The following is a 15,882-nucleotide window of genomic DNA, read 5'->3' as shown; positions in this document are numbered from 1 at the left end:
TCTCTCTCTCTCTCTCTCTCTCTCTCTCTCTCTCTCTCTCTCTCTCTCAACACACACACACACACACACACACACACACACACACACACACACACAATTTGTACAAGAATAGACATTTAAAAAGCATAAGATCTTATTGAGTATAGCATTCACATGATCAGATCAGACCTAAGCTCTGGGACAAAATACTTTACTCTATTGGAGAATGGATTAGAATCAGAAGATCTGAGGCATGAAGACCAATTAGGCTACTGTTGCAATAATCCAGGCATGAATTGATAAGAGTCTGAACTAGTCCAGTGACCCTTTGAGGAGCGAGAAGAAAACATATTTGAGAAATGTTACGGAGGTAGAAGTGATACGATGGCAACTAACTGGATGGATGTGGTGAATGAAAGTAAGGACTCAAAGAAGACACTGTGTTTGGAATATGTATAACTAGAAGGATGGTGGCAGCCTATGAGGAAAAAAAGATGCTCCGAAGATGAGGGGGCTTAGGGGAATAATAATGTAATGAGATCAGCAATATGGCTTACAAACAATTAGTGCCTATCCATCCTGAGCAATGCATTCTATCCCACTGGGAAAAAGAATGAAAAATAGGGGAGGGGACAGATATCTTAAAGGCTACTGACCCAGAACCTCAAACTCTACCCAGGAGAATCTGTTTCTGTCACAGTCAGGAAGGAAGTAAAATGGGAACAAGAGCTCTTCTTTAAGTAGTGGCTTAATGAAGAAGGCAGGATGTGGATGCGATGGCAGCAGAAAGAGGGGAGAATTATACCTATTTAATGCTTGGGTCAGGTTTAGGCTATAGTCACCCCATGGGGCTCTCTCTGGGTGGAAAAAGGGGAAAAGTTGGGAGCTATTACAGTGACAGAAGGCCAGCACCAGGAGGAGGATGGGGGAATATTGTGCTAGAGGTAAGATGTGATTGACCACCTGGGGGATCACCCAACTCTGATTAGAGAATCACAATTGGGGGTTATGCCGCATCCCACAAGAGGACAGGGACACCTTCCCAATCGCAGTAGCTACCCAGGTTACTCTTATTCACACCTGGGGATCAGTATTCTGCTCCAAGTTCACAGTATCTTTCTTATCCTTCTACATTATAACCACTGCTCATCTTGCCAGAGATGGTACAATCACTGACCATCCAAGACTCTTGTCTGAGTAGTCAGTTACTAATTGGCAGATAAAAGAGGAAATGGATCCTCAGTGCTTAAAGGGGACAGCAGTGGGGCTGGGGGGAAAAAAGGTCACCAGAAATTGGAAGAAACAGTTACTCACTTAGATGAGGAAGTTGGCTGAAATTGATTTTTTTAAATGAACTGTTAAAAAAGAATAAAGAATTCATTTTTATTTTGGAGGAAATGACTAATTGGTGTAAAAACTATAACAGAAATGAAATTATTGTGCCTCAGCTCCACTGTATGGACAGGTCCTGAATGTGTATGAAGGAGTAATATGCCCTTGGGGACACCGACTTTGAGCTGATGAAGGACTAAGCAGGTAAGGATAGACCTTATGTTTTCCTTAGTCTCATGTATACTCTGTCTGCAAAATAGTTCCCTCTGAGGATATAAGTATAAAGAAAGGAAGAAGGTTTGTGGATCTCAGTCCTTTTATGGATTTTTCCATTTTTCCATTTGGGTTGCATACAACAGAAATTTTATCTTACAAATTTAGATATAAAACAGAAGTCTTATCTCTTAGTAGGTACCCAGAATGTGTTCCATGTCCCTCAAGTGTAAGACTTTTTAAATTATGTATTAATATATTTTCTGACTTGCTTTTAAAAAGTAATTACATTAAGGTTTTATAATAATGCATTTTCTACACTATGTCTTTTTTCTTTCCCTGTCTCTTTCCCTTTTTCTTTCTCAGTGGTTTTTCTGGCAAATGTTTTTAACAGTCAGAACTCTGGGGCAAAAAGTGTGTCTATGATATACTTTTAAGTTTAATCTGCTTTATTAACATTTCCCCATCACTTTCTTAAGTCTAGGATTTCAACAAAACAATAAATCAAGCTTTGATGTTACCTTTGCTGATTTCTGAGGTATAGGTGTTGTCCAGGTGTTTCAGTTTTATCTAAATCTTTGTGACTCCATTTAGAGTTTTTTTTGGCAAAGATACTGGAGTGGTTTGCTATCTCCTTCTCCAGCTTATTTTGCAGAAGAGGGAACTGAGACACACAAGATTAAATGACTTGCCCGGAGTCACAAAACTGTCATAATCAGGCTATGGGAGCTGAGAGTCTCACCTTGATTGACAGGTGAAGACAGTTGGAGACATCGGAATGTTCCCAGGGGCCATGAGGACAGGAAGAAAAGCAGTTGGCCAGAAAGGATATAAATACCCTGAGCATCCCCTGACAGGTACCCTTGGACCCCTTTGTCTTTTGGGGACCTTTTGCTTTTGCCTTGGCTGAGCTTTGCCTAAACTCTTGCCTTGGACATTTGATCTTGAACACTGATTGACCTGTGGGTCAAACTGTGGATCCTCTGATTCTCTCTGAATCCCTAGATATTTAGACACCTAAACCATTTCTAGATATTTAGGTATCCCGGGCCCAGGGAGGGATCCAGGAAGTGGGTAGGAGAAGAAGAGGGTGGTAAGGGTGGTATTTCCTGAAGGCTGTAGGACTGGCAAAACAACTAGCAGTAAGAAGCTGAGAGAAACCATCATCAATATTTGCATCATCCAAACAGTTTGCTTATTCTGGTTTGGCTGTGGTCAGGGGTGAAGCCAGAGGAGGTGAAGAACAAGCCCAGCATTACTGAACAGTGCTGAGGGATTATTGTCATAGATTTAGTGATAAGGTCTCCTATTCCCCAACCCATTCCTGATCATTCCTTTCCCTTGTATAAAACATAGATAAAAGTTATTAAGTACCTTCCTGGAGTAGGTATTCCATCACCACTCTGGGGAGGGAGCAACGCAGTCAGATGAACATTATCCAAGGCTGATAGAGCCCAATACTTATAATCAATCAACCCCAGGTGGGACCTGAAAGGGTTACCCATCCATTGACCTTTAGGGATCCTGCCTGGGCATTGTTATAAAGAAGGACAGTTATTATAACATCTAGCTGAGTGGCAGGATCTGGGTGTCCCTGCACCAGCCATCAGGGAGCCAAACTACAGCTTCCTCAGATTTTATACAGATTAATAACAACTACAATAATTAACCTTAGTAATATTAGTAGCAGTATAGAGATTATTCTCTTTTTTTAATAACATAACTCATAAGTGTCTGAGACCAGATTTGAACCCATGAAGATGATTCATCCTGACTCCAGGACTGGTGCTTTATCCATTGCACTTCCTAGCTGCCCAGATTAGCTGGATCTTGTTCAAAATATGTATGTCCAAATACCTTGCTCCACATAGCTGCATTCTAGCTGAAATATATATGGTTCTCAAGTCCAACACAGAATCCTTAGCTTTTTTCAAAGCATAATTCAAGTGCCACTTTCCAGATAGATGGCAAATAATGGAAAGTAACCTTAAGAGTAAGTTTTCAGCAGTGTGGTGTAGTGGAAAGTATCTTAAATTTGGAGCCAGAAAACCTAGGTTAAAAGCTTGGCTCTGCCACTTACTAGCTGTGTGACCTTGGACAAGTGAGTGCCCTGAGTTCCCTCATGTATAAAACAAAGGGATTAAACCAAATGGCTTCAAAGATTCCTTCCTGCTCTCGATGTTATTGCTTTCAGTTGTTTCAATTGTGTCTGACTTCCCCATTTGAAGTTTTCTTGGCACAGATACTGGAATGGTTTGCATTTCATTCTCCAGCTCATTTTACAGGTGAGGAAACTGAGGCAAACAGGGTTCAATGACTTGTCCAGGATCACACAGCTAGTAAGTGTTTGAGGTGGGATTTAAACTCTTTAGTTGAGTCTTCCTGATTCCAAGCCCAGTGCTATATCATTACACCATCTAGCTACTTCAGTTCTCAACTTTACGTTATTTGTATAAAGTTTGTATTTACTTATTGGTCCTGCAGAAGCAGCATGGCAAAATACAACAATAAAGGGAATTTCTTCATCTTGAAGTTCTTTAATCCAAAACAGATCTAGGGACCCTATATATATCCAGACCCTATCATATATCCCTACCAATATCAATATCAATATACATTTATTAAGTGGCTGCTATATGCTAGGCACTGTGCTAAGGACTAGGGATACAAAAAGAGGCAAAAGACAATTTCTGCTCTACCCTTTCCACCCCTCACCCCCAATAAAATGAAAGCTCCCTGAGAGTATGAAATGTCTCACTTTCAGCTTTGTACTTTCAGCATCTTACACAATACCTGGCAAAAAGTATACACTTAATTTTTTTTTAATGAATTGAATTCCCTCCTCCCAAAAGCTTTCTGACAGTGGTTAGGAGGAGCTAAAATGACCCAGGAAACTTGGAAAGAAGGGAGCGTAGGAGACACTGTCTATAGGAGTCTCTTGTCACCAAATGGCTGGACATCAGAAACTGATTTGATTTTATCAGTGGTAATGGCATTAAAAAAGAGGCATTACCATCTGCTTTGACACTGCACCCTAAGGATCATGGAGCCTTTTTGATTTGCAATTGAAACCCATCATCTGTGTTGCCTCCTCTATTGGAATATGAGTTCACTCTGAGATTGCCTGACTTTTTCCATGTGTATTTCCAGCCTTAGAACATCTAATTGTTATCATTCAGTCAGGTCTGATACTTCATGACCTGTTTTGGGATCTTCTTGGCAAAGATTCTGGCATGGTTTGCCGTTTCCTTCTCCAGCCCTTTTTTTTTTTTTTTTTTAAACCCTTGTACTTCGGTGTATTGTCTCATAGGTGGAAGAGTGGTAAGGGTAGGCAATGGGGGTCAAGTGACTTGCCCAGGGTCACACAGCTGGGAAGTGGCTGAGGCTGGGTTTGAACCTAGGACCTCCTGTCTCTAGGCCTGACTCTCACTCCACTGAGCTACCCAGCTGCCCCCTCTCCAGCCCATTTTTAAGATGAGGAAACTGAGGCAAACAAGATTAAGTAACTTGCCTGGGATTACACAGCTAGTAAGTGTCTGAGGCTGGATTTGAATTCAGATCTTCCTGATTCCAGACCTAGTGCTCTATCCATTGTATCACCTAGCCATCCATAGTATTTGCACACAGCAAGCATTAATAAATGTTTACCCATGCAATGAATCATCCTCATCATATTCCCATAATTTTCTATCTCTCCTCAGTAGACAGCTACTGCATGAGCCTTGGAAGGAAGCAGCTAGTTCCTTGCAGTATCAGTTTCATTTTCTCTAAATCTAAAAAGAAGCCAAAGCTGTGCGGGGAGGAGGGAAGATGGGTTACAAGATGAAGTTACATAGAACAATCCCTTGTGATGTGTTAATGTTTCCCCAAACTCACCCAGTAACTACTTTGTGATTAGCTTAAGTATTTACAGGCTCCCAGAGGACCAACAGTTAAATGGGATGGGAACTGCATCACCAGGACTAGCTAGCACCACAAAAGGATTTTGCTGTTTTATGATGGTATTCGTTATGATACATTAATAATATTATTGTGAATTAGTGTTGGCTAAGACAATATTCTGGGATATGAAGGAAATGGGGATTTCTATTTGTGACATCTACAACCAAATTCAGTTGGGTCACACCTTTTCTGCTCCCCCTGCCCAAACCTCTACCTTGATCCCTTGGCCAATCAGAAAGAGCCCCGTGGTCAAAACTGTGGTCCAAGAGAAGCAAAAACTTAGCAGAAAACCAGTTAAGCTAGTTCTGTATCAGAACTCAGCTCTGTCTTATGACCTAAGAGAAGAGACCAAGGGGGTTCTCAATGGGAAAGGTAATCAAGGGTGAAGACTGATATGATATTAGCTTCTTTCATAAGACTGTAACCTCTGTTTTTTCTTAACCAATGGGGAAACAGGGGATGGCTTCCCCCACTAGGCTTAGGGAATATATCCTGCTGCAGCTGCCCTCAAGTGTGCCTCTACCAAAATCCCTTCTGGCATCCTATCTTCTAGCAAGGACATCATTTAAGGGGCTTTTCTACTTCACAATGGAGTAAGAATTCTCTCTTTTTTTTAAGGCCATGTTGTTTTTTTTAATAGATATAAACAAAAACAAACAGCTTTTATATGTCTGGGTTGATTTGTTGAATCAAATCATCTAGGCCCGTTATTTCTCTCTACTGTTGAGTTCATTTTATTCAATAGTTTCTCCACTGAAAAGAAAAGGAATGGGTGAAATTCAAATAATTCCTTTTTACTGTGGTCATCTCCTGCTTATCCATGGAAATTCATGCAGAATAGGCAGAAATTCATAGAATTCAAAAAATGTCACTTTATCCATGCTATAACTTTTCCTACCACATACCAATTCTTGCATTAGAGATGATAGCAAATATCAAAACTTACTGATTAAGATAACCCCCTTTATGTCTTTCTGTTCTGTTCTGGCAGGGGTTAACCAAAAGTGGTTAACCAGCAGAAAGGAGAATCAAAGGCCAGAAATTAGTCATCGAAATGAAATAATTGCATCAGAATGATTGAGAGTTTACTATATTTGTTTAGCAGATGTGGTTTGGTACAGGAAATAAAAATAGTTAGCTGAGGGAAGATTTAGGGGGATTGCCATTAGATTTTCTAGTAAACATACATAAATGAGAATTGTACCTTACTTAAAAACCAAACCAGTAGATTCTTTTAAATGTTACTTTGGAGGAATTAAAAGTTTAGCATTAAAAAAAGAAGGCAAAATTTTAATCATATCAAATGCTGATTTTCAATCTTAAAAATCTAATAGCTGATTATAGGTACATAGAAAAATCATCCTTGGCTATAGACATGAAACATAGATGAGCAATTAGATAAATTGTCACCTTAGTTATTTTTGAAAGATGGCACTCTCAAATAGATTTTTAGTATTGGGAAACATGGGCTATAGAATGTAGCAACAAAGGAGAAACATGAAAGCCATAAGATCTACCTGTTCTCTGTATCAGCACTGCATTTAGGAGACATCAATTCAAAGGATTTGGTAAACTTCACCACCTGCCATAGGGGAAAGAAAGATGATAAATTCAACCCAATTGACGAATCAGGCAACAATTTTCAATCTGCAATTTTATCATTTCCATTTTTCACAATTACTAAAGTTGTCAAATATTGTAGATGATGGAAATCTTGAGGGATAAGAAGAAAGAAACCTTTCATTTTATCCATTCAACTCAGTTCTTTAGAGGGAACACACTGTCAAAATCTTGATAAATTTTACAAATATAAAAATATTAAATGCTGCAAAAAAATGGGCTTACTCTAATTAGAATTCACCCCTCCAATGTCCTGCTATCTATGGTCTAGTAAGCATCTGATGCAGGACTGGAAGTAAGGTCTTTCTGACTCCGACTCTTACATGCTATCCACTAAGCCACTTAATACTGATGATCCAAGACTTGTTAGGAAGTCACAGTACACAGTAATACATTAATGACAACCATTGCCTAATCCTAGAAAATCCCAACTCATTCCATTATAAATTTTAAAATACTTATAATTCCATACCGAATTCCATCTCTTTCTTCAGGAAGATACTACTCCAATGAATTTATAATTGCTTTGTAGGAGGGGGTAATTCTTTGCAATGACTTTAAAGAATTACCAAAAAAGGAGGCATAAAACTTGGTGGGCTGATTTGAGGTAAAAGGAAAAGGTGGGATGGGAAAGAAAAAGTGAAAAATGAAAAGTCAACACAATTATAAAGCATTTACTATGTGCTAAGTACTTGGCTAAGGGCTGGGGACAGGAAGAAAGGCAGAACGCTGTTCCTTCACTCAAGTTGTTCACAACCTAAGGAGGAAAACAACATGCAAACAATCGTGTGCACACAAGGTATGTAGATATAGATAGGTAAGTAGATGATAAATTGGTAGAAGTCTCAGAAGGAAGACACTGGAAAGGTTGAGGGACAAGACAGACCAAGAAAGAATTCCTTTTTTTTTTCTTTTCTTTTCATTTTTTATTATCATGCGAAACACACTTCCATGTTGATCATTGTTGCAAGAGCAAAGTTATACTTATCTAAAGACCCCAAATAAAACCAGGTACACTGAGGCGAAAGACCATTCCAACAGTTCTTTCTCTGGAGGTGGCTAACATTCCCCATCTTAAGTCCTTCGGGATTGTCCCAGACCTCGGCATTGCTGAGAGGAGCCACGTTTACACAGATAATCATCATCCAATATTTCTGTTACTGTGTACAATATTCTCCCAGGTCTACTTATTCCACTCTGCATCAGTCAAGAAAGACTTCTTATAGAAAGTAAGAAAGTAACAAAGAACGTAGTAGGCGCTGAAGCTTGAAGGAAGCCAGAGGAATCAGAAGACCAAGACAAGCGCGGGTGAGCGCATTCCAATTCTGGGGGAACAGTCAATGAACAGAAATGGAGATGAGAAATGGAGTGTTGTATATGAGCAAGAAAGGGGCCAAAGAATATGAGGAAAGAAGAAAGAGAGAAGGAAAAAGGATGAGAAAAGAGAAAAACTAAGGAAAGAAGGAGATGGGGAGAACTGGGAGAGAGTGTAAGGATATGTTGCTCCTCCTTGGTGGCTTGGTTTGCATTGCACCCGACATGAATCATGTTCTGCCACTAGGTGGCAAGCCAGTCCCAGGTTAATGGCCAGGAACCAAGTTCCGCCATTCTGAACAGCCAGCTATCCATGCTCTGGTACAAGGATGCAGGTATCGAAAGCCCGAACCAGGAGAAAACCAGACGTCAGAGGCACTAAGCCATAGTCGAAACAGCAGAGTAGGACAGAAGGAAGTGTATCATGGCGAAAAGGCATCTGAGAGGTCCAAGAGTCAAAAAGTTTCAAAATATTGCCTTCAGCTGCAGTGTGGGAAATGTCAGAGAAGATGGTTCAAGAGCGGAGGGGCTCATGACTGCCGGAAGAATGACTGTTTACTGTGCTCACACCACGCTCCAGCCTTCAAACATTGGGTCTGGGACCTTACCATTGGGATGTTCTTGCCAAAGATGCAGAGGATAACCCATTAGTTAATTAGCACATCCTGAGCTATTCTTGCTCCAATCCAAGAGGATGCTACAAGGCTTCCTTGCTTCCTACTGCTACAGCGAGGATTCCAGTGGAATACTGGTTGTCCAATTGTTATCCCTCTATCTGACCAAAGTCTAATTCATCTTCTTTTACTATGATATATTTCTCTAATGAAGGTTTTTAATCCTCTTCTTCAAAAGTCTTTGGTTATAAAATATAGCCTGCTTATGTGTATTTGACATTTTCCTACTCTTCTCTATGTTTTATATTAATTTTTAGTCTGTACAGTCTGTTCAGTTCAAAGTCCCACACACACCTCTGGTAGGATATTGGTACATTAAAGATGGACTTTTGTTTTGGAGAGAAATTTGGCCCCATGAAAGGAATTTAGCAATTTCCCAAAGAAAATGCAGGTAGTTTTCCTCCTCTTACTTAATTCTGGCTCCAATTAGTTATCCTGTGTTCCCACAGGAACTTTTTCATGGAACACAGATAGATATTAGACATAAGTCCTTCTACTCCTTAGCTAAAATCTCAAAAGTTAAAATCTGTGTGGCCTGTGCCAGACTTGAAATTCCTTACAAATGCTTTATACAGTTCATTTTCTTGCAAAGACTTGAATATTTAGAATTCAGAACTGGACAGTCAGGAATCCAACCCTCTCATTTTAGAACCGAGAACCCTGAGAAGCCCAGAGAAGTTGTGACTTGCCTAAAGTCACAAGGTACTAAACGGCAGTGCTGAGGTTGGAATCAGGATCTTCTAACTTGAAATCCAGGGCTTTTTTCACCAGAAAACATTGATCCGTTGGGGAACGTTGATGGGGGTCGGGAGGCAGACAGTCACAACTGATAAGATTTGCTTAAATTTAAAAACTTCCACCATTCCGAAGAAAGTACTTCTGAATGTCATTGCAGGCCTCCAAGGCTGGCATTTAAATTTGTTATAGCTAGACACGGTCATGCCTCAGAGGTCTCGGAAAGCTTCTAAATTATATCACTTACAAGGGCTGCACCATAGGAATTGATGGGCACTTGGGAACTGGGAGTGCTTTAAGTATTAAAACACCTTTAGGAGAGAGGTAATGAAGCTGAACTAGGAAAATGCAGAATCAGGAAATTGAAAATCCTACCATGATAAAAAATGGATGGACTGTGCAACCTCCACATTCAGGATGGAAGGGAAAAGGAGTTGTTGAAAATCTAGTGTCTTTGGTAAACAGAAGCAGATGACTTCTACAACTCTTAGTAATCATTTCATTTCATGTCATGTTGGGAAATAACGCCCTCCCGTCTCCCATCTTAAGCTTGTAAGGCATTAAAGCTAATCAGTGATGATTCTTGTTCCAGAGAGGCATGCATTCAGATCTGCTTGCATGTTGTCTTTCCCATTAGATTAGGAACTCCTCAAGGGCATGGATAGTCTTTTGCCATTTTTGTATCCCCACCAGTGAGCACAGTGTCTGCCTCATAGTAGGCGTGTAAAAATGCTTATTGAGTGATTGTTGATTGACTCATTCATTCAATGACCACTTAGCCACTTAATTTGTACAAAATATCATACATATAATCTGAAAGAGATACAGCTTCTGTTCCTGAAGTGAGAGAGGCATCAAAACCCATAAGTTATCTCCTATCACTAGCACATTATTATAGTTGTTGATGTCATTTAATATGCTTAAGTTTACAGATACAACTTTTAATGTTTGTTTATGTGCATGTCAAAATTAAATGTGCCAGTCAAAATAAATGAACGTGTAATTAGAACATATATATGTATATTTGGTGATTATGTGTATTAACTACATCTATATATAGTGATATATACATGGATGTAAATACACATGTGTGTATTTACTATACCTATTACATGTGCTAGTATGTTCTTTACATGAACAGTTTCTGCTATAATATATAAGTATGGAAGAGAGAAAGACAGAGAGAGAGGAAGAGATGGAGAGAGAGAGGGAGGCAGAGAGAGAGAGAGACAGAGGAAGAGGGGGGAAAGAGAAGAAGAGAGAGAGGAAAAGATGGAGGGGGAAGAGATGGAGAGAGAGAAGGAAAGAGAGAGAGAAGAAGAGAGAGAGACAGAAGGGGGAGCACAATGTTCCATTAATTATACTTTTAAAATAAAAAAATCACTTATTAATATGGATAAGCGCAAACATTCTCAAGTGCTAAGTTTAAAGGTGACCCAGGAAAAGGACACAGGAAGCAGGTCCCCCTCTACATTAAGTGGACCTTTATGACAAAGTTAAGGTAGAGGGGAACCTCTTGACAAAAAGGTGATGGATTCAAGCTATAGGAAGAAACATATGTTTTTGGATATAGTCAATAGGGAATTTGTTTTGCATAACTATATATGTACATATAGAGTTATATACATATAATAGTTATAGTCATATATACACACATATTTACATACATGTATATGTCACTGAATATATGTGTAGTTAATATATATAATCACCAAATACATATACATATATATGTATATATATATGTATGTAGCCAACAAATGTGTGTATAATTGAGTTTTTTTTAAACCTTTACCTTCTGTCTTAGAATTGATACTAAATATCAGTTCCAAGGTAGGAGAGGTAAGGGCTAGGTAATGAGAGGGTTAAGTGACATGCCCAGGGTCACAAAGCTAGGAAGTATTTGAGGCCAGATTTAAATCCAGGACCACTCACCTCCTAGCTTGGTTCTCTAAACACTGAGCCACCTAGCTACCCCTGTGTATTTATTTCAAGGGATTTATTTCTTTTCAAGTGTATTTGTTCTTTTTTTGATTTCCCCACTTCTAATGTGGAAAAGGGAACTGGAAAGACAAGAAGGACAGGGATAGGGTAGAGGGGAAAAAAAGAGGGTCATTGAGGCATCCTCTAAAAATGCCTAAAAAGATCAGAAAGAAAGATAGGCTTGCAGAATAACTTTGAAAACTACAGTATGGTCTTTGTTGTTCAGTTGTTTTTCAGTTACAACCAATCTTTCATGGCCTCATTTGGGGTTTTCTTGGTTAAGATACAGAAATGGTTTGTCATTCCTTTCTCTAGTTCATTTTACAGATGAGGAAATTGAGGCAAATTGGGTTAAGTGACTTGCCTAGCGTCTTACTGTTAGTAAGTTTCTGAGGCCTGATTTGAACTCATAAAGATGAATCTTTCTGATTCCATACCTGGCACCCTATCTACTGTGAAACTTAGCTGCCTTACTGTATGATCTTTAGTATATATTAAAGATAAAAACATACTGTACATAAATGAAATTGGCAATTCCTTGTACAATCATCTTTTTTCTATTCTACTCTATATACAAATGCCCATTCTCTTTGCGGTGTTAAGTTAAGAATAAAAGTAAAAATTGATTTTTCAAAAAGCACTACCAGAAACAAAAATTAGGGAGGAAGTGAGCAAAAAGTCAAACAAAATGGAAGGCAGGTAGGGGAAGGGATGGTACAAGCTTCATTGCTGGACAGATGAGATCATGGATCTCCTAGAGTTTTTGAAGCCATAAAGAACAATCTTAGAAACAAAATTTGGCACTTTTCTCACTGGCAATAGTGTTTAATTACAGCTTCATATAACTCTGGTCATCTCCAGACTTGATTTGAATGCCTACTGAATACTGCTCTTAAGTCAGACCCATCTCAGGATTTGTTCACAGCTCTGGCCCTGAAGTCTTCCACATTTTTTCCACCTAATATTCCTCTGCTCTGGCATTCTAAGGTAACTAAAGGAATGGCATCCCCACCCTTTTAGTCTTCTAGTGAGCTGGGAAAATTTAACATTTTTCTTTATATAGTGACCAAGAAAGGTAGAGGGAAGAGAGAGAGAGACAGAGACAGACTGACAGACACAGACACAGACACAGACACAGAGAGACAGAGCGAGAAACAGAGAGACAGAGAAAAAGAGACAGACAGACAGAGACAGGCAGACAGAGAGACAGAAACAGAGTAAGCACAAGATTATACACTAAAAGTTATGTAGTCTAGGTTCCTGTAAAGCATTTTCCCATTAAATATAAATCTAAACAAAGTACAACTTTGTGAGGTACATAAGTATTATTTTTCCTGATGCTACAGATGAGACAACAGAAGCTGAGAGACCCGACCAGGTCACATGACAAGTGAGTGTCCTAGTCAGGACACCAATCTAGAGCTTCTTGCTCCGACTCAGGTCTTCTTTCAAGGAAAATAGAGTATATTTACTTATTAATTTTTTTATTTTGATTTTCAAAGTCTCTCCCTCCCTCATCCATGGAGAAGGTAAGCAATAAATCAATTATACCTGTGAAATAATGCAAAAAATTTCCATTAAAAACAAAACAAAAAAAACAAGAAAAATAGAGTTTAAAAAAGTATGCTTCAATCTACATTCAGAGTCCATCAGTTTTCTCTCTGCAGGTGAACAGAATTTTTTATTCTTGGTCCTTTGGAATCATCTTGTATCATTGTCTTGATCAGAATAGCTAAGTTTTTCACAGGTGATCATCATTACATATTGCTTTTAATGTGTACAATATACTTCTAGTTCTGCTCACTTCACTTTGCATCGGTTCACATATATATTCCCAGATTTTCTGATGATTTCATATAGCATAATATATTCCATTACAATTATACACCACAACTTATTAAGCCATTTAGCTTTTCCTCAATTGATGGGCATCTCTTCAATTTTCAATTCTTTGCCACATTGTCCTAAATATTTTTGTACATATAGGTCCTTTTCCTTTTATTTTTATTTCTTTAGCATACAGACCTAGTGGTTTTGTGTGTCTAAGGGTATGCACGCTATTATAATCCTTTGGGCATAGTGGCAAATTGGTTTCCAGAATGGATGGAGTAGTTTACAACTCCGCTAAGAACGGATTAGTGTCCCTATTTTTCCACATACACTCCAACATTTGTCATTTTCCTTTTCTATCAAGTTAGTCAATCTGATAGGTGTGAGATATTATCTCAGAATGGTTTCAGTTTGTATTTCTCTAACCACTAGTGTTTGAGAACATCTTTTCATGTGACTATTCATAGTTCTGATTTCTTCTGAAAACTGTTCATATCCTTCAACCATTTATCAATTAGGGAATGGTTTTAATTTTACAAATTTGGCTCAAATCCCAATACAATTGAGAAAATCTTTTAAATTTCACATAATTAGTACTACACATTTTACTTCCCATATCTATCTAATTTGGTATAAACTCTTCCCTTATCCATAGATATGATAGGTAAAATCTTCCATGCTCCTCTAATTTACTTATATCACCCTTTTTATCAAATGATTGACTCATTTTGATCTTATTTTGGGCTATGCCTAGTTTCTGCCAAATTGACTTCCAATTTTTCCAGCAATTTTTATCAGATGGTGAGCTCTTGCCCCCAAAGTTTGAATCTTTTGGTTTATCAAACACTAAATTACTTTGCTGGTTTACTACTGTGTCTTGTATATTTAATTTATTCCATAGATTTGCTATTCTATTTCATAGCCAATACCAGATTATTTTTATGATCACTACTTTGTAATATAGTTTGAAATGTGATATTATTAGGCTACCTCACTTCACACTTTTCATCGTTTCCCTTGATATTGTTTATCTTTTGTTCTTTCAGATGAATTTTATTATATTTTTAGCCTTATAAAAATAATTCTTTGGTACTTTGTTAGATATGGCATTGAATAAGTAAATTAATTTCAGTAGAATTCTCTTTTGTAACATATTGGCTAAGACTGCCTATGAGCAATTAATATTTCTCCAATTGTTTAATGTGTTTTTACTTGTGCAAAAATATTTTGTAATTATGTTCATGTAGTCCCCAGATTTGTCTTGGCAAGTAGACTCCCAAGTACTTAATGTTATTTATTTTAGTTATTTTAAATGAAAATGTCTCTTTCTATCTCTACCTTATGGGTTTTGTTGGGAATATATAGAAATATAGATGACTTCCATGAATTTAAATAGAGATTTAAATAGAGATCCTTTATCACACATATAAACTCCCCATCTTTTCCTTTTCAAATATAAAGAAACTTCACCTTAACACTATCCTTAAAGGTCAATTCCATGAAATTACATGAAAGACAATGTTTTAAATTACTAATAATTAGAGAAATGCAAATTAAAACAATTTTGAGAGATACTTCATACATATCAGATTGGCAAAAATGACAAAAATGGAGATTGAGAAATAGTAGAGGGGCTGTGGGAAAAGAATTGCTTTAATGCCTTATTGGTAGAGTTTGAATTGATGCAATTATTCTATACATTAATTTGAAACTATGCCCTTTTACTCTGAGGTGCTTTTATTAAATGTATATCCCCAAAAAGATCAAAGAAAGAGGAAAAAGAACCCATTAGTACAAAAACATCTACAGCAACTCATGTTGTATAGGACATATTTGGAAATTGAGGGAAACATCAATTGGGAAATGACAGAACAAATTATGGTATACAAATATGTTGGAATGTGTTGTATAAGAAATGATGATGGGGAAGGTTTCAGAAGAGCCTGGAAAACTTGTATGAACTGATGTTAAGTTAAGTGAAAAGAACTAGGATAGCAATTTATATAATAACTGTATTGTAAGGACAATCAACTCTGAAGGACTTACAAACTCTGATCAACATAATTATTAACCATTATTTCAAGGAACTCATGAAAAACATGCTACCCCCCTCCAGATAAAGAAGTATTGGGTTCAAATCATATATTTTTTTCCCTTCTTTCCCTCCTTCCTCCCTCCCTTCCTCCCTCTTTTCCTCTCTCCCTTCCTTCCTCCCTTCCTTCCTCCCTCCCTTCCTCCCTTCCTTCCTCCCTTCCTTCCT

At 38.0% G+C, this 15,882-nt stretch overlaps 1 protein-coding gene across 1 annotated transcript in view; it reads right to left on the bottom strand.

Annotated features, from left to right (window-relative positions):
• PDE11A (phosphodiesterase 11A) overlaps positions 1-15,882 on the bottom strand; it is a 532,399-nt gene that overhangs the window by 249,463 nt on the left and 267,054 nt on the right. The window contains exon 5 of the mRNA XM_044669081.1: positions 6,984-7,048. Within this exon, the coding sequence (XP_044525016.1) occupies positions 6,984-7,048 (65 nt within the window). The remainder of the gene's footprint in view (positions 1-6,983; positions 7,049-15,882) is intronic.

Source organism: Gracilinanus agilis, chromosome 3, assembly GCF_016433145.1.
Source record: "Gracilinanus agilis isolate LMUSP501 chromosome 3, AgileGrace, whole genome shotgun sequence".
NCBI classification, from domain to species: Eukaryota; Metazoa; Chordata; class Mammalia; order Didelphimorphia; family Didelphidae; genus Gracilinanus; species Gracilinanus agilis.
The sequence above is the reverse complement of the archived record's forward strand: the minus strand, read 5'-3'. Positions and strand labels throughout refer to the sequence as shown.